This window comes from Manacus candei, unplaced genomic scaffold, assembly GCF_025592945.1.
Source record: "Manacus candei isolate 608988 ecotype Guabito, Panama unplaced genomic scaffold, ASM2559294v1 h1tg000022l, whole genome shotgun sequence".
In the NCBI taxonomy this organism is placed as follows: domain Eukaryota; kingdom Metazoa; phylum Chordata; class Aves; order Passeriformes; family Pipridae; genus Manacus; species Manacus candei.
This window is the reverse complement of record NW_026138070.1, coordinates 1,599,075-1,625,255: the sequence shown is the minus strand read 5'-3', so window position 1 is coordinate 1,625,255 and position 26,181 is coordinate 1,599,075. Positions and strand designations below refer to the sequence as shown.

Here is a 26,181-nt window from a genome sequence, read left to right as displayed (position 1 = left end):
CCCCTGGTGTTTGATTCCAGCCCTGTCACGGCCCCCTGAGCCCCCCAGGCCCTCCAGCTGTGCCAGAGCTGTTTCTGCCTCAAGAAGTGATGGTGTAAGGAGTGACCAGAGTTCTGTTGCATTAAGGAATTCTTAGGCTGTGTCTTAACTCTGCTGGCTTTCACCTCCCTTGCTGGAGCTGGAGTCACTGGGAAGTTTCAAAGCTCAGCAGCCCCTGCAGGGAAAAAAGTATGGGAAAGGGAATTCCTTCCTTGCCTCAATCCTGATAGTCTTACCCCTGAAGTGCACGGTTTTGTCCCTCCTCTGAGCCTGTGCAGAGCTCTGTGGGGTAGTGCAGGCTCCTGAGGCATCCCCGTTTGCTCTGCCCCCAGATCGAGGACCTGCAGGTGAAGCTGCAGCACGCCGAGGCCGACCGGGAGCAGCTCCGCGCCGACCTCCTGCACGAGCGGGAGGCCCGGGAACACTTGGAGAAGGTGGTCAAGGAACTTCAGGAACAACTGTGGCCTAAGTCGAGCAGCCAGCCCAGCAGCGAGAGCACCTCGAGCCCCATGGAGAACTGAGCCCCGGGCAGGGCAGGGCGGGAGCGGCGCCGCAGGGCGGGCGCGGGGGGTGAGCTGTCCTGGCACCGGCGGGAACACGGACTCGCAGCAGTTGGAAGGCAAACGTTGTTACCCTCTAGAACAGAAGCACTGAATTCTGCCTCTTTTTTGTTTGTTTTTTTTCTCCTTCCCGATCCATATAGCACAACATCTTACTGTGCCTAGAAAACACAAAGTGTTTGTAAAACAAAATACTTTTAAGTCCACAGCGAGAATTTTCTACTGGCAAACTCGGAGCAAGCGGCGTCGTCCAGCTGAACCCAGAGTCCAAGGAGAGCAGGGCAGGGGGGTTGTGTTCTCCTGCCCGTTGGAACATTTTGGAATTGACAAAGCAAACCAACTTTTCTTATAAGCTATTTAAAATAATTCATTATACAGACTTGGTATTAAAAAAAAAAAATTAACACGATTTTTTTATAATGAACGTTTAAAAGCAAAACAAAACAAACAAAAAAACAACAAACCTTCGATGCACAATTTTTAATGACTTTCTAGGCTTTGGGATTCTTTGTGCAGAAGCCCCTCTCTGGTGATGGTGCCATGTCAGGAGCAGTTTTCCAGCCATCTCGGAAGCCAGCGCGGTTCCATCCCGTCACGTGGGGGTGGGGGAAGTTCAGAGTGCTTTTCCAAGTTGATTTTTTTTTTTCCTTAGAAAGAATTATCTTAATTTCCTGCCCTAAACACAAGAAGAAGGGAAGATGCAGGAGCGTGCAGGGGGTGGGGAAGGAGGTGGTGTTGGACTGAGAGCCCCACGGGCCCCGCCTGTGCAGCCCACGCCAGCACCCTTGGGGTGTGCAGAGACTTCATCCAGGAGCACTTGAGCTTTGGGAAAGGGAAGAAAGAAAGGGAGGAAGGAAATGGATGATCAGTTGGTAGAGGAACAAAGCAGAGACATCTGTGTGTTGAAGTCATTCTGAAATCTTCAGCTTTCAGTTTTCTGGAAAACTCATCTCGTTGCACCATCTCGCCGTGAGTTCAGTATTTCCCTGCCCTCGTCCCGAGCTGCCCGTTGGGATTCCCGTGCCCAGGGAGATGCAGGATTCCCGTGCCCAGGGAGGTGCAGGATTCCCGTGCCCAGGAAGTGCAGGATTCCTGTGCCCAGGGAGGTGCAGGATTCCTGTGCCCAGGGAGATGCAGGATTCCCGTGCCCTGGAAAGTGCAGGATTCCTGTGCCCAGGGAGGTGCAGGATTCTTGTACCCTGGAAAGTGCAGGATTCCCGTGCCCAGGGAGGTGCAGGATTCCCGTGCCCAGGGAGGTGCAGGATTCTCATGCCCAGGGAGGTGCAGCCTCGGCCACCACAGACCACACCACCGACGGTTTTGCTGCTGTGAATAAGCCACATGGTTTTTTTATTAAAAACCTTTTTGTTTTCAACAAGAAGCTCACTTTCATGTTGGGGTCCAAGCCGCAGCCCCGGGACACGACGCAGCCATCACTGCCCTGGGGGTGGTGCTGAGTTTTTTTTTTTTGTTTTTTTTTTTTTTAAAACCTGCACTTTGTCAGAATCTTACTCTGCATTTTATTCCCTGTTTCTGAAGCCAAGCATTCTAGATTCTGCCCTGAGAGCTGTGCAAACCATGAACCCAACCTGCCAGCACTGCCACCTCCCATCAGCATCTCCACTTCACAGAGGAGGATCCAGCAGGTCCAGAACATCCCAAGCAGGAATTCACCAGACCAGGGGACTGGTTTTGTGGCTGTGTATCTGACCCAAGCTGGGGAGCAGCTGAGATGCTCCCAAAAGTGCTTAACAAATAAAGCTGGTGCTTTACTGATCAAGAGAAAAGTTATTTTCACCCCTAAACACTCACCTCTGACACACTCAAATGTGAAAATGTGATCTGGGGCTGCAGATGTGCCTTCCAGCTCATTTTTCCTCTCAGCATCTTCTCTAGGCAATGCTGACACTTTTTTACCTTAAAAGAATAAAAAGAAAAGAAATTAAAAAAAAAAAAGAAAAAAGAGAACCCCCCCCATGCATCATCATACCCAGAAGTTACTCTAAACAAAGGAACATATTTCCAGTAATCTTTATTTGCTTTTGGACATTAATGCAAACTATGTAAGCTTCAAAATTATTTCCCAGTAGACAGAAAGCGGCTTCCAATCCTAAAATTATGGTATTTACTTACAGTACATTAGAGAGATTTTATTTTTTTTTTTTAAACAAGAGCTGTTTGCTTGAAACCATTATAATAACCATTATAATAACTGTGAGCATTAACAAAGAAGTTCATATATATGTTTTAGGTACAAAAAAAAAGAAGAAATATGAAAGGAGTGGAATTACTGGGACAATGTAAAACTGTTGGGAGCAAGAAACAGTCACACCAAGTCCATGACCTGAACCTGTCTGTGGATACAGGGGTTGGCCCTTGTGTTTGGGAGGCTGGAGACTGGCTCTAGGTGCAGATCTCCTTCTAAAGTGCAATGCAAAAGGAATTTTGATTATGCTTGAGCAGGTTTGTTTTTTGTTTGTTTTTTTTTTTATGTGGGGTTTTATTTTCTTTGTATGTTTTTTTTTCTGCGATTATTAAATCATATGCATGGATTAAACTCTGCCATATAGTCATTAATGGGCATTATTACTGTCTTATGTAAAGGGGTTCTTTTGTTATGCAGTATGCAGAAAAATGTTCTCAGCCTTATGATTTCCAGAGCTGTATTATCCACTTATTTCTTCAAGGGAAACTAAACAGCTGTGTCTGTCCTTACCCTTCTGTGCATCTCGAGTCCCTCGTGCTCTGCTTTGCTGCCCTGCTGGGAATTACACAGAGACCAGTCCTGGCCTCCCTCAGGGACTGAGCCAGGGCTTTGCAGGTTTCCCCTGATCTCTGAGAGTGTCTCTCCCCTTATAATTCAAGAAGCAAAGGCAGCCTGTCCATCTCCAGGTGTTTTTCCCCAGGAAAAGTGACTCTTACCTGTGGTTTCCTTTTCCAGGGGAGCTCGGGGGCTCCCTGGGCTGGAGGCTCCCCCCTCCTGAAGGAAGGGAACCTGCAGGATTTTCAGAGGAGAAACAAGAACAGTGTCACCAACAGCCAGTGATCCCAGGCAGCCTCCCCTGGCTCAGAGGGGCAGGAAAAGGCTCCAGAACAAAATTCCAGCTGTTGGTTTCCTGTTCTGCCCCGGGTTGGTCACTCCAGGAGGGCAGTGCCTGGCAGGGGACTCACCCTGCCCCAGTTAAGGCTCCACAGATTCAGTGCTTGGGAGTGAAAAGCCATTTCCATAAATGAAGGTTTGAAATCAGGGGCAAGAAAGGTGGGGACAAACATTGTCCAGCAGCAGCCAAACCCCAGGAGGGGCTCACAGGGAATGGCTTAAACTGTTGGGAATCTCCTGAACACATTTAACAGTTAAATTGTTATTTCTGCAGAGTGTGTAACGTGTTTCTAATTCAGAATAATTAGAACTGTCCCTGTGGCAGCCCCAGAGACACTGATGTGGGGAGGGGGCTCTGCAGAGTGTGTGAAGGTGCTGGAGGAGAGGGAGCTCTCTGTGTAATTTCTGAGGCTGCAGCACCTCAGTCAATCCCACTCACATGGAATTCTTTCCCTGCTGCACTCCCTGGGCTCTCCAGCCCCGAGTGCAGGAGCTGCCACATCTCTCACTTCATCTGTGCTTTAGTTTCCTTTAAGAAGTTCAAAGGGAGAAGAGGTGTTTCATACAGGCTGTTGACTCTCCCTGTACTTACAAATATATTACTACTTGTATATTCAGTTTAATTACTCCTTGTTTCTATTACTGAACGAAGACTTAACGAAGGGAATAAAAACCAACAGCAATAACATTCATATCTATGGAGCAGCTAACTCTATACATAATATTCTGCTTTTCAAACAGAACTAGCCAATGTAAAAAAACATTAAAAGTAAATTCAACATGTAAATACTTTTTTTCATTTTACACTGTTGTATTATAAGTGTATATGGTGTTTACTTTTTCAAAACTCTTTCTTACCTGGTAGTTGTCTTGTTTTATGAGTTGTGTTTTTAACTGAGAAGAACCTTTGCTGTCTGTTAGGAAAAAAAAACAAAACAAAATCTTTTTGCAAGTTTTCAATGTGGGTTACAACCTTTCTCCATCATTTGCATTTTACTTGTCCTTATTTTCACTGTAAAGTATTTTATTACCAAAAGGTTGATTTTGTTCCATTCTGCCCTCTCAGCAGTCATGTGTTTTAGAGAGAAGTTTTTTTTGGGTTTTTTTTGTTGGCTTGGTTGTTTTGTTTTTGGTTGTTTTTTTTTTTTTTTTTAAATCAAAAGAACTCACAGAAATGACATTTTTTCAATTGAAGAAAAATAAATCTTTACATTTATAATAGCCAATAGCATTTCAGCACATTTTTGTTATCCTGGTCTCTCCTATGCTGCTGCTAATGACAATATTATGACTTACTCTACTATTCTAGAACTATTTTTATGTAAGTAATGTATGCTTTCTTGTTTATAAATGCCTGATTTAAAAAAAAATAAGAAAAAAGCTTGGCATATTTATCTATTTCGCTGTGTACCTTGATAGTCCTTTTCCACCCCCTTTTCCACATCCCCTCCCCCCCAATGCAGATAATATTGTAAAATAAAGGACTTTATGAGATTATGTATGAAAATAGCTATGCTTATATACCACAGTGACTGAATGTACAGTGTATAGACGCATTACCGAAAATAAAATTGTTTGTCCAGAAAACACTGACGGGCTCGGGGCTGTTCTTGGGGTGTCCCGGGCTCAGCCCCCCAAATGTGCTCAGGCAGCCCCTGGTCCTGCTCAGGGAAAGAACCTTCCCCAGATCCTGCAGGGACACTCCTGGGAGGGGGCTGGAACCGAACTGGGAATCCTGCATTCCACTGCCCGGGAAACTGGGACACTGCAGTGACATTTCCTTGGGATGGTGAGAATTGGGAGCACAGAGGGGTTTGTTCCGGGCCAAAGAAAAAGAAATGCAAGAGGGGAAAATGCAAAAAGCAGAAGATGGAAACATATGTGAGAGTAATTCTCTCCTGGGTTTCTGAGAAGTGGCTGCAGAATTTCCACAGCCCCGGGACGGTTCTGAGATGCCCCCAAAGAGCAGTGGAAAAGCCAGAGAATGAGCAAAGGGCTTGAAAAATAAACCTTTACTTCTTATTTGTGCCTCAGCCAACCCTGCTCTCCAGGGGTGGGGGCATGTCCCAAACAGGCCCACGTCACTCCCTTGGGAAAGGTTCCTGGGCCCCAGATCCCACCCACTGCTCCTGGCAGTTCGGGTTCTAAAATTCAAAGTTCATTGACAGTTACCTCCTGCACAGCTGACACATCTTCTCAAGGTTCCTGATGTTCTTCAGCAGCACACTCAGAGGAACTTGGTTCCACAGGTTCCATTACACAAGGAATACGATTTCCACAGGAATTCCTCTGCCCAGTGTTCCATGGGATCTCTCAGCATTTGGGACCATTGGAGGAGCTGGTGCAGGGCAGGACTTGGCCCTGAAGGAACGAGCTGGTCCTTCCCAGAGAATTCCTTCCCATGGAATTCCTGCTACAAAACAAACACCAACCCAGATTTGGGTTGGTAACAGCAGAGGCTGCAAACATCATTTTGTGCTCCATCCCCAAGGACCTCTGAGTGCAACAACACAAATTGGGAAAGCCCAGGCCAACTGTTGGGTGTTGGTGGTTAAGGGGGTAACTGGGTTTTGAAAATTACTAGTTTATTGATTTCCTAACTGAAATTATCTATTTTAAATTTTATTAACAATAATTTTATTACTATCTGCCAGAATAACTTCAGTTTACTCAATATAACACCCAGAACACTGGGAATGAGACCCGAACCTCCTGCAAGGAAGGGACAAAGGTGTGGAAAATGCCAGGAGTCAGGGAGGCAGCAGAAGCCCTGGAGTGTTCCTGGTGATCTCAGGGAACTCCAGGCACTGCCAGGGAAGAGCAGAATCCAACCAACCCCAGCTGGGTGACGTACATACCCCTGGAATTTTTATGAGCTGGCTTATGTGCACTGCAGCCTACCTGACTGCACTGCAAATTCCCATACACTTTTATTTGGGAGGGAACAGTTTCCACAGCTCCCTGGGCTGGGCTGAGGGAGCAGAACTGTCCTGCACAGCATCTGGGGGGTCTCTGGCTCATGGTTTGCAATTCACTTCTGTATTTGTTGAGTCAGCTCCTTGAGGTGGAACCTGGAGAGCTTCGTGCTTTGAGTGCTTCCCCAGAGCCATCCTGGCCCAGCTCTCCCAGTCCTCTGGCTCCTCCACCTCCCACCCCAAGGCTCTTCCCTCTCCCTTACCTGTGACCTGCTGGAGGAAAACTGCACAGAGCAAGAGGAAACCTGCAGGGCTCAAAGGAAAATGAGGTTTTCCAGCCTCAAAGGAGGTCAGATGTGCAGTGTCCCCAGTAACACTGTCCCTGCTGGGGCCTCCGTGGATCCACATCCCTGTTTGCTCATGGTCCAAGCAGGAATCACCCACCAAACCTCTCCACAGAGGCACTGGGGGCCTTTGCAGTGTCAGCAGAGGCAAAGTGTCCCTTCCCAGGCAGTGAAGCTGTTCAGAATTCCTAAACCCAGCTCCTGGATTTCAACATTGCTTTGTGAGAGGAGTGACCAGTTCCTTTAGTTACCTCTCCAACCCACGAGGGGAGTGCAGGGGCAGAGGGACTGATGAGGGGGAGGCACCAAACCCCTCCTGTTACATCTCCTTGCATGTTAAACCCCAACCCTGTGCCCAAAATTCCAGCCCCTGCCTGGCAGCAGCTCCCAGGGCAGGATTGCCCTGCAGTGCCAAGGGATTCATCACACAGGGCAGTTTTAGGCAGTGGAGCTTTCCTAGTCCTGGCTCTGCAGTGTGCAGTTCCTGATGTCAGCCCTGCTGCTCCCCCTGCAACCCTCTGCACGGAAAAACCGGGCTGGGATTGCGGCTCCACCAAGGAAAGGACGTGGGATGGGATGTGAGGCAGACACAGGATCCCACCTGGGCCTGGGGCTGTTGGATAAAAGGTTCCCTGTGGGAATTTCTGAACTCCTCGTGCCCACCCCAGTCCTGCTGCTGTCGGTGGATTCCCAGGAAGTGTCCAGGGAGCAGCAGCTCCCACTGCCCTGCCCAGCCCGGGGCACAGCACACACAGCCCTGTGCCCAGCCTGGGATCCCACACTGCTCCATTCCCGGGGCACACACCCCCGGGGCAGGAACTGATTCCCTCCCTGCACTCCCTCCTTCCCTCCCATCCCTTTTCCCACATCAGCAGCCCGTGGCTCAGGCCCTGCTGGTGATGGATCCCTTGTAATTGCTCTGAATGGATTATCCCAGCCATGGAGAGGCATTCCCAGTGCACAGCTGGAATCAGGAGCACTCACACCCAGGGAAGGACTCGAGCAAGAGACAGCTGGCTCTGGCCCCTGCCTTGTCTCTCTGCTCTTGTATTAAGCCTAACTCGATTTATTTATATTTTTAATACAATAATATCTAGGACAGCCACTGAAATCAGGGTCCAGATGGGCTCAGTGCCATCCCAACCCCCAGAACCAAACTGTGCCTCTGACAGCAAACAGCACAACTCAGGACTCAAGAGGAGTGACCTCCCACCCTGCTCAGACCTTGCATTTAGCCAAATAAGAATCCACCCCTTTCAGTGGGTAACAGTACCCAAAAACTGGGAAATCAATCCATGCATATTCTGGCAATTACTGGCTAAAAGACATCAGATGGAATGCTTCTCTCCTTACCTTACTGCTGCTTTCCTCCCTCTGCCAGCAGTTTGTTTACCAGGATCCCAGTGACACTCTAATTTGTATGGCTGGGGGGAGAAAAAACATGAATAAATAAGTGTGAGACAGATTGTTACACAGGAACAAAATCCAGCAACTGGATCTGCTGTACATTAATTTTGTGCAATTTTCTGTAGCAGCCCAGTACTGAGGGGCAGCAGATCCACATCCACGGGGCTTAAACTGGAAATGGGATCAACATCAAAGAGTTTTGCCCTGCAAACTTTCATTGGGGTAACATAAGGAATAAAGGGAAACAGCAGTGCCCTGATGGGACCCAGCAGGGCAAAGCTGACCCTGTTCCATGTTTTCTGCCACTGGGAGGTCTCAGTCACTGGGGTTTCCTCCTCCAACACCAGTTTTCCTCTAGGATTCCTACACTATACACAGCAGCCTGTGGGCAGGGGAGAGGGGACAGTGGATTTGGGAGCCACAGGACACCCTGGGCTCGTGCAGCTGGGAGATAACGTGCTGTGCAGGTCACTGGCTCTTAAGCACTGTGTTATCTGCCTGTAACACACACCTTGTTGTGTCTCACTGCTTAATTACAGCTGATACACAGGCCATAATATCGCTTATCGTTAGCCAGAGGATGACAATTACAATTTAAGATTAAACTGTTTCCTTTTTTCCTTCAGCCAAGTCTCTGTGACACTTCCCTGCCCAAGAAAAGACTTGCACATGCAGAACAAATCCACATGTTAATTGGTGATGTGGCCTCACAAGGATGTGTCATTTTGGGAGCACAAACTGCACGTGAACACCAGGAGCACTGACAGAGCCCTGAACCTGCAGGGGCAGCAGGGCAGGCCTGGGGAGCCCCAAGGCAGCACTAAATCAGTGAAATCCCAGGATGTGCAGGTTCCAGCCTGGGCACTGCCCAGAGCAGTGTCTCAGCCTGCAGCCAGCCCAGTCCTCCCCTTCAGCCACCCCTTCTCCAGCCAGCCTGCACTCCCTCAGCCTCAGCCCTCCATCCCTGTCCCTGGCTCTGGAAGGGCTGTCCCAGTGCTGTGGGTGACCTGGGCAGAGCACCCACCCTGCCCCTGCCCCTCTCCTGCACTGCTGCAGAAACAGGGCCCTGGCTCACACTTGATGTGAAAAAAAGGTTTCCTGGAATTTCTGAGGGCTTTTGTCAAGAGCCTTTGTCAGGGCTCCTGTTTCAGAAATGGGCACAGCTGACAGAGATCCCAGAGCTGGAAGCAGTTTGGACTATTAAAGGATCAGCAAAAAACGCTGAGTCTGCACAAGCTGAACTGTCATTAAGTAGCTTCTCCCTCCCCACAGAACAGGGCTGTGTTACTGTGCACAAACACCACGAGCACGCAGAGACTGCTGGAAAATATTCTGCACTAAAACCCATGGAGGCCCGAGAGCAGGTTTAACTACTGATCACCACCAATAAAGCTTAAAGACTGAACAGGGACTGCATTTCTGCACCTCTGCTGAGCATCTGAGATGCCCCCAGAGCAAAGCCTTCCCCTGCTGAACACAACTGTGATCACACAGGGTTGAGATGCCTCGGGATGTCAGAGGGCAATGGTTTAAATCTTGTGCCCTGTATTTTGTCAACTCCCATTTATCCCACCCAGCACAGGGGTATGACACATAAATCTTCCAAAAATGTCTTCTGATCTTTCACCTACAGCAGATTAAAAATAGCCCCGAGCAAGAGCTTTTAGCATTTTGTCATAGCAATTTCTCCATCAAACAAGATAAATCACCAGCTCCATGGGGAAGGAATGAACCCACCCAGAGACCTGATAATGAAAGAGGCTGAGTTCCACCTCCAAGAAGCAGGAGCTGTGTTCCTGCCGGAAATCCCCACTGAGCTCACGTTGCAACCCAGGACACGTCAGGCTCATCCAGGGAGGCTTTTCTTTCCTCCCTGCACACCTTCCATTTCAGCCTCAGAACAGCTTTGGGAGCCCAAGAGAAAGTCTCGAGCCCTGTTTTGGATTTTGCAATCCTCTACCACGGCTTTGGGCAGAATGCCCATTGCCAGTTTCGTTGAGACAACAACAACATTAAATGAAAGATGAGCACACAAAGGAAAACTTGCTTATCACAATTACACTGAAAGATGTCTGTGATTTCTGCCACTCATCTTTTGGTATATTGTTGGTTATTCACATTTGGGTAGAACTTGGAGGATGGAAGGGAGTGTGAGGTTCAGCCCCAGCCCCAAGTGGTTTGTGACACACCAGGGATGCCAAGGGAAGGGCATTAGGAGGGACTGACCCCTCCACCCCACACAAGTAGGTCATGGGAACTCAGCACATCCCCCAGAGCCCTTCCAGCACTGGAACAGGCAGCATTCCCCCTTTCCTTCCAGCTGCCAGTCACCACAAGCCCATCTTATCTGTATCCTCAGGATGCATTAGGGACCAAAGGGCTCTGACACTTCCAGCTCCTGCCCACTCAAATCCAGGCACAGAGGGGGACTCCTCCTGCCTCTGCTCTGGAGGGAGAGATCTGGGAGAGATCTGTGCAGGATCTCCTGTCCCTCCCACGGCACGAGGATCCAGTGGATCTCAATAAGAGGCCCAACATTCTGCCTGTCCCTCTGTCCCTCTGTCCCTGCCCTCAGCCCCACACCACGTTTCCAGGTTATAAGCAGTTTATATGGAGGCAATGAACTATTCTCAGGCCTTATAAACGTTTTACAGGTCAGGGCACAACACAATCATTTACCAGAGCAGCTTTTAATCATTGACCAGCTGGGGCTGAATGGGACTGGGTGTGACCCCAAGGCCTGGCATCGTGGCTGCCCCACTGGAGACTGGCCCAGGGATCCCACAGTCCAAGGATTAACCACACACCCAAGGGCAGGGACAGACAAGGTTCCCAGCCAGGAGCTATGACAGGCTGGAGTCACAGAATCACAGTCAGCACAGGGAAGTTCACTCAACCTCCTGATTTCATGACCCAAATGTCTCAGATCTGACTGTTCATCATCTCCAGCTCCAATGATGGAAGCAATGGGATGTTAAAGACTGGGAGGGATATCAGGGATCACACCAAAGCTCCTGGTATGGTGCTGCAATCTTCAAGTCCCCTGAATTTCAGGCATCCTGGTGCTTTTCTTGAACACCCAGGAGTGATTCCTGCCCTCTCTGGAAGGATACAAAGGAACAGCTTTATTTCCTTGGCACTTTTAGTGGGATGAGTAAGAAAGTCCTAGGTGAGCTCAAACTGCTGAATGTCCTGGTATTTTCAGACAGCTCAAATGCTTCTACAACACAAGAACATTATGGAATACAAAACATCTCGTTACTGTAAAACTGACACTATTTTGCCGTGGCAACAACCTGCCCATTGATGGAGTTTTTCCATGGATTTCTTTTCCCCTCAGCATGAATTCCAATCCTGTGCCCTTATGCCATATTTCAATTATCCATTACATAAGTGGTCTTCCTGCGTTAAATCTGATTTAGGAGGAGTTCACAACACGGGGCATCTGCACAAGAGCCCTCCCTGCAGCAAACTCTCCTCCCCTGCCAGTACTTCCCAAGCTTCAGGACTCCTTGGGATTTGCTCTCCCATCTCCCCCCTTAGCAGGTGGGTGTTTTCCTCATGGAGCTGTGCAGCAGCAGAGCCCATTTCCACTCTGACCATCTTCTGTCCTGCAGATTCATACTTGGGTAATAAATCAGCCACCCTCCAGCTCTGATCTTTGAGCTGACAGAGCCCAGGGGTTGCTGCACACCCGCTGAAGGGACTGTTCTCTCACCCAAGCAGGTGCTGGAACACTTCCCTGAGTGGAGAGGGGTGACCCCTGGGCAGGCTGGCCCTCAGGGTAACCCTGGAGCTACCACAAGTGTCTGGGCTGTGTTTGTGCAGCCTGATAAGCTCTAATCTGATCGAGACTTCCCCCCAGGGCTGCCTGCGTCAGCCAGGGGATATTCCAAGGGTGCTGCTTATCTGGCTGAGCACAAATGGAAACTCATTCAGGGAACTCAGAGATAAAGCTGGGGAGGGACACAGGAGATGAGGTTATCACAGACACAGGCAGGCCTGGAAAGCCCCACCTCGTCATTAGAGGGGCAATTAGAAGATAAAGTCATGATAGACCTTCAGAAGTTGGACAGGTGTCTCATTCCAGTTTGAGCCACTGGATGTAAAGCACTGATGAGTCCTCAGAAATCTGGGTCCCAATGGCACTGATTTCAAAGTGCAATCAAATTTATATTATGCTCTTCTAAGAAATTGTTCCCATTCATTCTTCATGAGTCGTTGGAACAAATGAATCTGCAAATTTAGGTTATAAAGTGAAGAACCATGAGGGAAGCACAATCCATATTTCACATTGTGATGGAACACCAGTTCCCAGAAGGATCCCAGCACCAAAAATGAGCCCTTCAGATTGGGGTGGGACAACAATTAAGGCACCTTTGTTCACTCCCCATACAGGGAACACTCCTGTCCCTCTCCAGCAGACTCAGTGACTGCCATGGGGACCCACTGCCTCCAAAAACGTCTCTCTGAGTTAAGCCACTGCTGACTAGCAATGAAACTTCAGACAAAAATATTTCCCTTCTCAAGACACGCCAGGGCTAAAGGAAATCTAAAACAACTCTTTCTTCTTCCTGTATCTTGAGAACTCCTCTGCAGCAGAGCCCCAGCCCCGCAGGATGGGCTGTGTGAGACCAGCCCAGGGCACTTTCATTTCCCCAGCACTCAAACGCTCCAATTCCCTCCCTCCCAGCAGAGCTGGGCTCGGCCCAGCCCCTCTCTCAGTTCTCAGAGGGTTTGTTTCCCACAGCTGCTCTTCGGCCAAGCTGTGAATGAACCTGAAAATTCATTTGAAAGCCCCTCTCTGGTTTCTCGTGCTTTCACAGTCACAGAGCAGCTCCTTCCTCAACACTTGCACCCCTGCAGGGAATTCCCCTGGCCCAGGGGGAGAGTCACCAGGAAGGCTGGGAGACCCTGAGAAGGGTTTCATCTCCAGTGAGCTACAGGGTTAAGGTTCTACCAGAACCCAGCACAGACCCAGCCCCCAAGTTCACACGCCAGAACCCCAAGGGGAGCTCTCATTTTTAATTCATTTTGACATCTCAAGCTTCAAATTGCTCCAAATGTGCATGTGAAATCTGGATGATCATCTTATTATAATTATGTGCTATTTGTAAATATATATTGTCTAGAAATCCAAATTCTTATATCAAGGTAATAATTAGAAAAAACCCTGTAGAATGAAAACCCACAGTAACTGTTGGTTTCTGATGAACCCATGGGAAAAAAAAGGATGCCTCCATTCTGCATATTGAGCTCATACCCGTTTCATTTTTACAACTTATTTCACACTGGCCACTGCCCTGCTTTTCCTGGACCCTCAAACAAACAAAGAGGTGAACCCAAGACACTTCTTTGTAGATTAGCCCTCAAAACTGTCGTGTTTTGGGGACAGGAACTTCCCCCAACACACGAACACAACTCCAGAGCAGCACATCTTTGATCTTCCCTTATAGCCAGCACATCACAAAATAATTAATATTGTTCAGAAGTTCCTTACACATTCACACACGCTGCTGCATAAGAGTTCATGCCCGTGAACCCCTTTTTTTAAATCAGTATTTCTGACTGATCAAAGGGAATCACTGACACAGAGGCAGCTCCAACGACACTCACAGGAGCATAATTTAAATAAACACCGTGTAAACAACCTCCTGAGACACGTTCAGCTGTGCCCCCTCCTTCTGGGGGAAGGAAAGGTGACAGGAAAGGCAGAGGGGGGAGGGCTCAGCCAGATTTTAACTTTGTGCAGCAGATACTCATAGCAGGGCACTAAATGTGCACAGGAACAGCCCCGAACATCCAGGGCAGCTGACACAAAACTGTGTGAGAAACCTCTCAGGTCTCTGAATCTGGGGGACTGGATATAAAACCACTTCTTGGGAACGGTCTCCAACTCCAGTCCCTACCTGGGAGCAGTTGAGAAAAATATCAGCCTGCGTTGGCCAAAATTCTGCCAAGCAACATTCCAGCACTTCAGCAGTACAGTATCATGTTCCACGTTTGAGGAACATTCCCGGGAACATTCCCAGGCATCCCTGACTTTACTAGTGTGGACACAGCCTAAGATTTCCAGATGCTCACTAGAATGAAGTTTTGGTACTTGGACACTGTCATCTGAACAGAGAACCCAGGCAAACAAAAAAAAGGGGGTTATTGTGGCAGGACTGAATGCTGGAGTTAACAGCACTTCCCAGGAGGGATTCCAGGGCTGGTCTGGAAGCAGCTCCAGGGAGCACTGGCCAGAAAGCCATGAGCTCGTGAGACCTTCACTTCTTTATTCCACCCCCTCCCTCCAGCACTGCCCTGGAACAAACAGGGACAGCAGTACCTGCAGATCCCACTCCAACACCTCTGGGGCAGATCCTCACCTGGAATCAGGGAGGGATCTCCCAGCAGGAACCCCCACGGCTGGGATGAGAAATGAGACGTGTCTCTGCCACTGAAAGCACACACAGAACAGAGGTTCCTGCCCACAGACCTGAGGTTTCCCTTCTCACCTCCCTCAGCCTCCGAGTCCCCTTTGATCAGCACAACAAACAGTGTCCTTTGAACACAGGGAGACACCAACTCCAACTGCACCTTTGGGCTGCGACAAAAGATTCCATGAAAACAGACAAATGCTCCATGATGTTCAGAAAGGCAAACAGAACTGGAAAAGGTGCAGAAAGTGGAGAGAAGGATTGGGAAAGAGACAGAACAAACTCAGTGAAGGAAACTGCGACAGACACTGAAGTTCAAATAATTTGACAAACAGGAGAAAAAACATCAACAAATCCTACATAAAAAGGTGACTCTCAAGCACAGGACCCTGAGCCCTGGAGATGGGAGCCTGCACTGGGGAGGGATCACTGTGCATTCCATTTGTTCTCCTCATCCCTGGGCACAGGACATGGAATTCTCGTGGACAAACCTGCCTGGCACTGTGTCTGCTGTCATGCTGGAAGGAGCTGGGACCACGAGATTCCTGCCATCCCTCCCACAGGGGCCTGTTCCCACCCTGCCCTTCATCCAGAGCTGCTCCAAGGGATTGGGCTCCAGCCATTCCTGGGCTCCCCAGCTCAGCTCAGACACGTCAAGGTCACACAATTCCCTGCCCACTTCCAGGGAGTTTGACCTCAGCCCGGTGAAGGAAACATCCCTGTCACTCACTTCATAGCAGAAAATTGTGGTGGGTTTGGTTTTGTGTTTTTCCTGTGTGTTTTTTAACATTCCTGAAATAATCTGGTTCACAAAACACTCATTTCCAACTCAGGCAAAAAAAGCACTGTCAGAGGGATGTATTCAGAATAATTAATCAGACTGGATAACACTTTTCATATAGAAATACTTTTAAATGGCTGAAAAATCTTGAGAGTCATTTGAAACAAGAAAACAGAACTTTCATCTGCTTCCTTTGATTTCTAATGCCTGATGTTCTTGGATCACGTTTCCAAGAGGTTTTTTCCTCCTCCAACTTCAAAAGCCACAGAAAACTCAGCTCTTTAAACACAAGCCCGGGAGTCCTGTGACATGAATGCAGAGGTGGGCTTGACAAAAACTCCCCAAGTACCACAATGTTAAAAACCAGGGAGTTGGCAAAATACCTCAGATTTGAGGAGGTGAAGAAATATGAGTGGCACTAGACGGACTCGAACAGCTGTACACATTGCAACCCAAGATTTTAAAATCTCTGTCAAAATATTGCAGTGCAAAACCAACATTCTCCGTGGAAAGCAGCTATTTTCGGTGAAAATGCTATTTTATCAAAACTCTATTTTCCATTAAACACAGTTTTGACAGAAACTTTTCGACTCTCCTTATTCAGTGTTATGCTCTGTAGCTGGAACTGTTAGCAGCTTTTAGGCTGTTCTCTACAACTGCAAAGATTTAGAGGGACTTGGCAAAGGCGGAAAACAGAAAAAAAAAATCTGATTTAAGACTCACATCTCTGTCCCTCCGTATCACACATCCCTGGAAATTATTTCCATTGAAGTTTAATAGGATACACGACAGGCACAGAACAGCAATGCTACTTCAAAGCTATTAATACTTCTTTTCTTGACTTTTTTTCCCCCCTCTAAAATGCATTGGCAAAGCCTCTCTCCTCTATGAGCCCTGGATATTTCCATTTTGGCTTAACGACCTGGGGGGCAAGGCAGCATTCCCAGCCCCTTCCAGCTCCCACTGCCCCCACACCCATGACAGACTGACTCCGAGGTCCCACCTGCATAAATCTCCTACAGACAGCCACAAATATTTTAGCTATGCTGATTTATGGGAGCCTGAGCAAGACCAAACCAGGGGATCCATCCTGTGTGCTCGGGGACTGAGGGCTCCCTGCAAAGCTTCCCATTTGAAGCCCTGTCACTTCTGCAGTTCCAGAGAGAGAGAGAGAGAGAGAAAAGGAATAAAATAAGATGCAATAATGCAACATATAGCAGCTCCTGGGAAAAAAAAACAAACCCAAACATTTGTGCAAATTGATTTCTTCCAAGTTTCCTCACGGGAGATAAACAGAAAGAGCCAAAGAGAGCCCAGAAAGAGCCAAAGAGAGCCCAGCAAGAGCCAAGGTGTGCCCAGCAAGAGCCCTGCCAGGTCTGGCTCAGCCTCCACGCTCAGAAATGGCCCCACAGAGGAGCCTGAACTCATTTTGGGGCTCTGAGAAAAGTTGTTTTGGGGTTTGTGCTTTGCTCAGGGCCATCAGCAGGGAAAAAAGAGAAAGAAAGAGGCATAGCTGGTTAAAGAGAGCAGCAAGAGATATTTTATCTCTCTGGAATGCAGAGCAGGACAGGCATAGCTGAGCTGCAATGGGTATTTCAGGGCATGTTATATTGTCTACATGGTCTATTATACAGAACCCTGGGCTCAATTTCCTCTCTAGGGCCTCTGAATAATCACTTCCTTTCTCTAGGCCTTAACTTCCTCAGTCAATAAAATGGAGAAAATTAAATCTCCTCTCCTTAGAAATGCATTTAATGACAAACCTTTGTGTAATAGCTAATTGTGCAGTATCATTAATAAAGGAGAGGAGCAGCTGCCAAGTACCCTGTGACTATCCCATCCATATCAGTGACAAAGTTATACACATTTTAAGTTTTGCATCCAATACTCACCAGTGAAACTTGAGAATACCTGTTCTAACAGGAAACCTCGCTATGATTAAGAAAAAAAAAAATGAAACAAAACAGTGGTAACATTCTGTACTTGTTTTTACCAGAGTAACTCAACCTTGAGTTGCCAATCCAACTCAAAGATGTGAAAAGAAAATCCCAATTTGAGAAGGAAATAAAAAACCCCAGAACTCAGTGACAGCCACCCCAGTCAGGCCCAGGTGACTCTCTGGACCTCAGGGTTCCCCAAGGTAAAAAACCTGAAATGTGGTCCCACAACTTGCATGGCCTGTTCAAAGACATGATACAAGTCCCAGAAAACCACGGGGAAGGCAGAGAACGGGGTGAGAAGGGTCAGTGACAAAGAGCTGGATGGAAAGCAGGCTGGGCTGGGCAGATCATCCCCCCCCAGAGCCTTGGTGGTGGGAGCTCTGAGCCCCTCAGCTCAGTGCCCAGCCAGGGGCATGAGGGGGGAGCTCTTCCCTGCATCCCAGAGGCAGGAATGGGAAATAAAGGAGGGGTGCAGGGAGTCCTGGCAGTCCCCAGAGCTGACCTGCCTCAAAGCAGCCCCGGGCAGGGCAGGGGCAGGGGCGTGCTGGGAAGAAATTGTTGCTGCTCCAACCCAGCCCGGCAGGGCAGGGCTGCTGCTGGGAGGGCACCTGAGCAGATCCACTGCAGAGCTCAAAGCCCCACAGTGACCTATTTCACGTCTGACAATGACATGAGATGCTGGGAATGCTTTCCAGAGAAGTGTCAGGTCCCTGACTGCAGGGAAATCTCAGTGTAGTCAGCACAGCCCTCTCTGCAACTGCCTGCAACCGTTTGGGTCAGAAACCTGCTAAAAATACATTTTAACCCATTGTTTGTTGAGGTGAGAGACTCACAGAGCACATAGAACCAGAGAGAAACCACACCAGGAGAAACGTCATTGGGATCACTTTCTGATCTCAGACTCCTGGAAGTAATTCCTGAATGAGAACAATTTAAACCAGAAATTAAACCAGGGTGTGTTTGTACAACTGAATAACTGATGAACAGCCACCTAAAATAACGGTTTGGGAGGGAGATTTCAATAAATGCCATAAAAAAGCCGTGGCCAGCCTGGAGGGAAGGGTGAACTACTCTGGATGTCGTAACAAATGAAAAGATGTAATAACATCAGCTAGTACAGCTCACTTACCAAAACTTTCATAAGCTTTAGCACTGTATTTTACTCACTTGAGAATTCCTGACAGCTGCTAAGATGCTTCCCAGCTACCCAATTAGGGCAGAGGAATGGTACAACTCCAACCATTATTTTCAGCATTTGTCAGAAAATTAGAGAAAATGATCGTGACTTTTTTATTTTCTTTTAAAGGAAAAGGTGTGATAGCTGGCACTGAAATGCTTCCTGAGCAGTGGGGCTAAGGAAGTGCTTGCACGTGGCACACAGGCTGAAATGTGGGTAAGAATAAACCCCTGGTGGTTCACAGGGCTGAGGGAATCACTTCTCCAGACAGCCACAGACAACTGGGAAGGTCTGTTGCAGGTTTTACCTCTGGCTTGGTTAAATGTGAGATGTAAGATTATCAGATGTACTGCAGGGAGATAAAACAGTACAGAACAGAGACAAGTCTGGGCTGTTTAATGAAACACCTTCTGTTAAAAATTCATCTGCATGAAAGGGCTGTGCCTGCAGAGCTCGAGCAGAGGGTCTGACAGAGCCTGGGGCTGGTACTGATTGAGGAGTTCATCCAAGTACAGACCTCTCCCATCCCTGGATGAGGCTGGAGAGGACACACTACACCAAAACCTGGGCAAAACAGGGCCCACCCCTCTGTCCTGCTGCCTGGGGCACTCCATGGCTTGGCTTTATGACCAACCTCCAGCCCAGCTCAGCACAACCAACACCGGGCACCAGGCCCGGGGCCTGGACTCAAAAACCACCAAAACCAGGCAGCTGGGGGGAATGGGATGTGCTGAGCCTCATCCTTAGCTCTGGAATCCCAGAGGCTGACGTGGTGCTCCCAGCCAAGCTGCTGGGCTGTGTGTGGTGTTCAGCAGAGCCAGTGCTGGGGGTGCTGGGACAGGGAGTGTGTTACTGCCCCGTGCAGACACACAGAGCTGCTACAGCAGGGCAGCAAACTCCACCTGAGGGCCCTCTGTGAGCTTGGCACCTCTGCACAGATCCTCATCCCCCCTACCAGTGCTCCTGGAGCTGGGAGATGGCAACAGCTCCAGGGCTTGTCCAGCGGGACATGGAACAAAAGGCTGGAGCAAAACCATCCTGGATGGAAGCTGCTGGTGCTGCCTGAGGGGTGAACTCAACCACCTCAGCTGCTCTGTGAGGCCAAGGCACTGCCTCTCACTCACCCTGAAAGGGAAGAAGGGGCATTCTAGAGGAAGAATGAGGGGATCTGAAGCCCAGGGACGAGTTCTGAAAGGCTGGGCCGAGTGGCAGATGCCCGTCCGGTAATTCCTCCTGCCTTCATCTTCTGAGCTGTGCAATAGCTGTGACTAATATCAGTCCTCCCACTTCTCCAGCCTAGTCATTTCACTGATATTTTAGAGTGTACCACACTGTGCTGACATGCCTCCACCCTCTGCGAGCTTTCCTGTTCTAGAGAGAGACACAGAGAGAATGACTCACGCAGCTCTCCTACTATCCCAGCCTTTTGAGCAAATTCAAAGGAAAGTTTTAAAGGTGCTCTCTTGATTTGGGAATGCCTGGGTGGGGTTTTCTTCTTCTGTGTGCGCTTGTTTTGTCAAACTACATGTAATGTTCCAGCCTCTGTGATGCTGAGACATTTTAATAATTCATGAACCTTCCTGACACCGTCAAATTGCAATTTGGAAATGTCAGAGGTACCCACTGGTAGAGGCATTTGTGAATGCTGCAGGAAAGGAAATGGAAAAGGAGAAGGATGGTAGAATTAGGTTGCTAAATGCCACGTCTGGCTTGTGCTCTGTCTGACAGCCATAATTAAGAGCTGAGGTGGTGGAAAGAGGAAAGTGAAAAACCTGAAAGCAAACGGTATAAAAAAGCCTGATACCAATGCTAATTGGTTACTTTGGAACGTTCTGAGGAAAAAAGAAGTGCTGGAGGTCGTTATTGAACTTTCAGAATATTTATGCCACATTTCAGTGCAGAGTATTTTACCACCAGCCCCGGGGGCTTCAGGGTGACCTACTTGTGACCTGCAGGGTCCTGGAAGAAAGATGGAGAGGGGCTGTTGGCAAGGGCCTGGAGTGCCAGGACAAGGGGAATGGCAGGGAATGGCTCTGGGTGTCTCCAAACTCGGGCTGTTTGGGAGGAGCAGGCCAGGCTGTGCTGAGGGGGCAGCCCCTCCCGGAGCTCTCCATCTCAGAGCTCTCCATCCCAGAGCTCTCCATGCCTCCATCTCAGAGCTCTCCATCCCTTCAGCCCGGAGCTCTCCATGTCAGAGCTCTGCATCCCTTCATCCCGGAGCTCTCCATCTCAGAGCTCTCCATGCCTCCATCCAGGAGCTCTCCATCCCGGAGCTCTCCATCCCTTCATCCCAGAGCTCTCCATCCCGGAGCTCTCCATCCCTTCATCCCAGAGCTCTCCATCCCAGAGCTCTCCATCCCTTCATCCCAGAGCTCTCCATCCCTTCATCCCAGAGCTCTCCATCCCTTCATCCCAGAGCTCTCCATCCCAGAGCTCTCCATCCCTTCATCCAGGAGCTCCGGGACTCTCTGTGTGGCTGTCAGGGCGATGGATCCCCCGGTGGTTTTTCCAAATCCGCGGATTTTGCCCCGTCAGCCCCCCCGGCCCCCTCAGCCCCCCGAGCCGGGTCAGGCTGTCCGGGATGGAACCGCGGTCCCCTCGAGTCCCGGCTCCCAGCCCCGAGCGCAGCGGCGGGGGGAGCACCAAAGCTCTGCTGCAGAGCCACAACAAACTTCCCCCAAAGCCCTTGGCGGGTACAGCGGGTGAAAAGCCGGGAAAGCCTTTCCAGCGCGTTTTCCTTCCCGCAGCCCCCCGGAGCGGGCACAGGCACGGGCCGTGTCGGCAGCGCCCAGGAGCGGCGTCTGTCCCGGTGGGACTCCGGGCCGACATATGCCAGTGACTCACCCGGGCGCCTGCCAGATCATTAGAGCATGAATACTGCTTAAAAAGGGGAGAAAAAAAAAAAAAAAAAGGCAGCCTAATAGCAGCTTCTGGGGGAAAAAAAAAAAAAAAAAAAAAAAAAAAGAAGGGACACCAGCAAACAGCATCAACAGTCGCAGCCTGCCCCCTCCTCCTCACAGCCGGACTGTTTGTCTGACCCGGGAGGCAGCATTTTATCACTTAGAGATTGCGAGTTCGATTGCAGAGTCTAGGCTGCTGGCTGGCTGGATAATTTGTCTCTCAGCTCCGAGAGAAATGATGGAAGTCAATTTGACAGCTGCGAGGCTCCCCAAGGATTCCAGACCCAAAGTGCACAGAGCAGTGACAGACACGACGATGCACTGAATATCAATGAGGCTCTGCCTGGGAATAGTGCTGAGGCAACACAAATTGCACATGTTCAGCTGGAAGGTTATCACTATCATTAGAGTTATTAATTATTGTTATTATTACTTCTATTATTAAGACATAAGAGAAGCCAGAAGCTCCTCTTGATCTCACAGGAAGCAGATGAGTTCCCAGCTCTGACCCACACGCTGCCCTCCAGGTCGTGCAGCCACACGGATGGAATCCCAGGATCACTGAGGTTGGGAAAGCCCTCCCAGCCCTGGATCCCCCCTGTGCCCAATCCCCACCTTGTCCCCAGCCCAGAGCTCTGAGTGCCACGGCCAGGCCTTCCTTGGACACCTCCAGGGCTGGGCACTCCAAACCTCCCTGGGCAGCCCCTGCCAAGGCCTGACCACCCTTTCCAGGGAGAAATTCCTCCTGATGTCCAACCTGGCACAGCTGGAGGCCGTTCCCTCCCCTCCTGTCCCTTGTTCCCTGGGAGCAGAGCCCGATCCCCCCACGGCTCCCCCCTCCTGTCAGGGACTTGCAGAGAGCAAGGCAGTGGAGCTCCAGAGGGTTAAGGAGATCCTGCACCAGGAACAGCTACAGAGCTTTCCACCAGTTAGAGAAGCAAAAGTCCTTGGCCTGAGGTCAGGGAAGAAACTGAGTCACTTGGCCCCAGCTCTGCTGGGAGTGGAAGCTCCAGGGCCTTCCCTTTTCACGGGGCCGGAGCTGCCCCAGATCCGGGGAGGATCCGACTGAGGCACAGCCAGGGAAGGCAGAACCAACAAAAGTATTTGTGGTTCTGGTGTGTGTTCAGACCAACGACACAGACCTGCTGAGCTGGGAACTGCAGAACCTGCAGCAGGATTTGGCCCTCAGTGCCATCCCACTGCAGTTTATGAGCTTAAAATAAGAACACACGAGTCCCTCTCGGTTTCTGGGATGGGTGGCAGTAAAACTGAACATCCTCTGCTGCCACTTGCAAACACAGGTGTTCTCATGTGAAAGCCAATTTAGATTCTTTGCTTATTCTGACTTCCTTGGCAAGCCTTGGGCAGTTGGCTCAAAAATCTTTAAATCTGAAGTAAAATGCAGCATTAAAAAATAAAAAAGAAAAAGAGACAAAGAAAAACCCCACCTCTAAGCAAAATGTCTTTTGTGCTCATATTCAAAACTATCCTTTTTTTGCCATTGGAGAGAAGAGGGGTCAATTAAAGCAATATACTATAACCTGCTTACGTAGCAAATTTATTCCTGAAAAACAGATTTACAAGGGAAACTCAGCTCAGTGGCAACACCATCAATTCAGTCAGAAGCAGCACGATTGTTTGGCTAAAACTATGGCAACTGCACAGACACTAACATGCGATCCTGCTTTATTAAATCAAACCTCCAGTGAATCTGTTATCACCATAGTAACACTTAGTTATTACATGGAAACATGTGGGACTACAGTTGGATATTGGCATCTGGTTCACATCTGCACAGCCTCTCCTTCACATCACTAAAATTATAATCCAGGCAGCAAAAAAAAAACTTAAGTAAAACTACTTTAAAGCCAAGTCCTGGTCTCAGGTGCATTATATTTAGTGTCCAGGTCCGTGGTACGTACCCTGTGTCTGGGTTTGTAATCAGGGCTTGGGGTGGTGTTTGGAGGTTAGTTTATGTATCTCCTTGGATGCAAGTGCACACGGTGTCAGTTGGAATAACATCCATGCAAAAACTGCAAACCCATCTGATAATTGCCACTGCCCCTCTGCCAGGGGCCCTCCAGGGCAGGGCTGCCTCAAACACCCCCTGGCTCTGAGTGCTCCCAAACAGAGCTGGTTTGATTCTGATTTATTTTAAGCCACCTGCCACAGCATTTTTCCTGTCTTCTGCCTCCCACACAAAGTGTGGCACTTTGTATCCCGGCCAGTGGCATTTTGTGAATAAAGCCCAGAATTCTGCAGGCTGAGGGGAGGGGGAGGTTCAGGGCCCCCAGATCCACACACAGTCAGGATGAGAAGTTGTGTCACTAGAAAGATATTCCTGGGCTAAAAATAATAGGAAAAAAGGAAAACTAGTGGTTTTCTTTGGGGCTAATAATAGACTGTGATACAGTTTCCCCCCCCCCTTTGCCACTGAAGCCCACACACTTCAACTCCCAGTAATCAACTTTTTAGATTTGTAGTGAAAAGATGGAAACTAGTAAATACTCTTCCACTTTTTTAAACATAATTTCTTCCTTTTTTTGCAAGATGTAGAAAATATAAGATGGAACAAAGTATTGCACACCATTCAAAATAAGCCTGTCCCTGCCTGAGCAGAGTTTGTCATGTCAAAGGAAGGAACAGTTTCAAGCACACTAAAATTTTAGGGAAGTCGGTAAATTGAGACTTGTATATCCTTGATGAGTCTTTAACTGCTACCACAGACAGTCTGAGGGAGGCTACAGGTCACAAAGAGACAGGAGAAGCCTCGAATCCGTGGAATGTAACAGCCATGAAGCTTCCCACCTTTCTAGAGGTGCCCAGGGATAAACACAGCCCACAAAATACCTGCACAGCCCCAAGTGCCGGGGCTGTGGCAGCCACAGAGAGCCCAAAGGGCCTGGTGGGGTCACAGATAACCAGCCTGGAGAGGCCTCTGAGGGCATTGAGCCCCCTGTGCTCCACCCCAGGTGAAGCAGATCACCTGGAATTAGTGCCCATCAAGGGGCTCCTCCCCCCAGCTGTGCCAGGGAACACCACCCGGGGAAGGTCTGAACTGCAGAGCTCCCCGAGCAGGTGAAGCAATGCTGGCACTGTTCTGGCACGAGAAGAACATCTCTGGTGTTTTACACACACTCACTCTCTGCAGCCTACAACAAAAAGCACTATTTTGGCTCAAAGCACTGCCACAAACTGACGTTCAGAGCAAGATGCCCTCCACTTCCCAGATGCAGGCACAGACCAACATCCACTGCACCCTGCAAGTCTGCAACTGTGCCTCTGGGTTAGAAAACACGGCCAGTACCCCATCCAAAAGTTGGCACAACACACAGCACCACTGAGGGTGGACAGCAGAGAGAACAACGGGGAGAGGGGTTAAAATCCACAGCTTTTTTTGTGGATTTGGTCACATGTTGGGTTCATAGATGCTTTTTCTCTTTTAACATAAGATCTGTAACTCCCTCCTGCCTCCCACAAAAAGCATCAGGCTACAGCCAGTCAGAGACACGATCCCTCTGCTCTCTGGACAAACCCAAAATTACAGCAGTGAGAATCCAACCCGAGCTAGGTCAGACCCTGGAGGTTACTCAGGAGCCCTTGGGCACCTCGAGCTCCACTTGCCCAACACACACACTGCAAGGAAAACCCTTCAGACTCACTGGAGGTGACCCAGGGGAGGTCAGGGACCTCCCAGGGCTGCCCCTGCCCTCCCAGCACGGCTCAAGTGCTGTGTGTCCACTGGGCTTTCCTCAGCACAGCTCACATAGTGCCTACTTTAAGGTTCCTTCTTGCTTATCCCTTTTTTTTTTTTCCTTTTTACAGAGCAAGAGAAGCTCAGCAAAGATCCACAGTGAGCAAACCCACCTCTGAAAGTAAAAAAGAAACCTTGTACATACCCCTGCTAAAGCCAAAGGCAGCACCACACCAGGACTGGTCCTGTGCTGCTCCTCCTCTCCCTCTGATCCTTGGTGCTCCCTTCCCCACTACTCAGTTCACCTTCCAGGAGAACCTGCTGCTTCCTAATGGCAGTTTCACAAGCACCTGTGAGAGAACTTAATTGGAACTAATTATCTGTTGGTTGTCTGGGACCTGAGGAGTCACAGCAATTACTTCAGTCAAGAAACAACCTGGGGGAGGGCGTTGCTTCTTTTCAGCAAAACGAACTGAGCTTCTCCCTGAAGGAAAGTTCTTAAAGAGATGGAACCTGTCAAGTGTAAGTTAAACACAAGTCAGTGAAATCACACCAGCCAGTGATTTATTATTGCCATAAATACACACGTCTCTAACAGGAACCTGTATGTGCTCATCACAAACAGGTCTTCTCCTGCCAGTTCTGGTGTGATTACAGAGTTGTTTGTTACCAACACAGACGAGGCAGACACTGCCATGAAAATACACAAGCAAAGGGAATAAGATGAAAGTAATCTGGCATAATTTTGGGCATGGGTCTAATTGGGAGTTATTGATCCACACTGAGAAAAAAGGAGAGGCAGAAGTGAGAGGTTAAAGAAAGAAGTTCAGTAGAAAAGGCTGCGAGTTGGAAGAAATAGTTGTGAGCCTAAAGCAGAAAGAATTCAATGAACACCACAGAAA

General features: G+C 49.0%; 1 protein-coding gene and 2 long non-coding RNA genes across 17 annotated transcripts in view; 1 reads left to right on the top strand and 2 right to left on the bottom strand.

Moving 5' to 3' along the window:
- The window catches only part of SKI (SKI proto-oncogene), a 95,023-nt gene extending 89,737 nt beyond the window's left edge, over positions 1-5,286 (top strand). Inside the window, exons 7-9 of one of the 15 annotated variants that reach the window (XM_051786090.1) lie at positions 372-1,607; positions 1,682-1,705; positions 1,881-5,286. In XM_051786090.1, the coding sequence (XP_051642050.1) occupies positions 372-560 (189 nt within the window). In that variant the 3' untranslated portion in view covers positions 561-1,607; positions 1,682-1,705; positions 1,881-5,286. Of the gene's footprint in view, positions 1-371 lie in introns of all 15 variants that reach the window. The other 14 variants (XM_051786085.1, XM_051786086.1, XM_051786089.1 and 11 more) reach the window with 14 other exon arrangements.
- On the bottom strand, positions 3,518-6,172 carry LOC127470500 (uncharacterized). Its single transcript, XR_007904318.1, has 3 exons — positions 5,872-6,172; positions 4,558-4,613; positions 3,518-3,594 (listed from the first exon to the last, which is right to left on the bottom strand). It is a non-coding gene; the product is annotated as an uncharacterized LOC127470500 (long non-coding RNA).
- Positions 6,173-8,328: 2,156 nt separating this feature from the next.
- Positions 8,329-26,181, bottom strand: part of LOC127470620 (uncharacterized) — an 87,996-nt gene continuing 70,143 nt past the window's right edge. The window contains exon 4 of the long non-coding RNA XR_007904346.1: positions 8,329-8,382. This is a non-coding gene — a long non-coding RNA (uncharacterized LOC127470620). The remainder of the gene's footprint in view (positions 8,383-26,181) is intronic.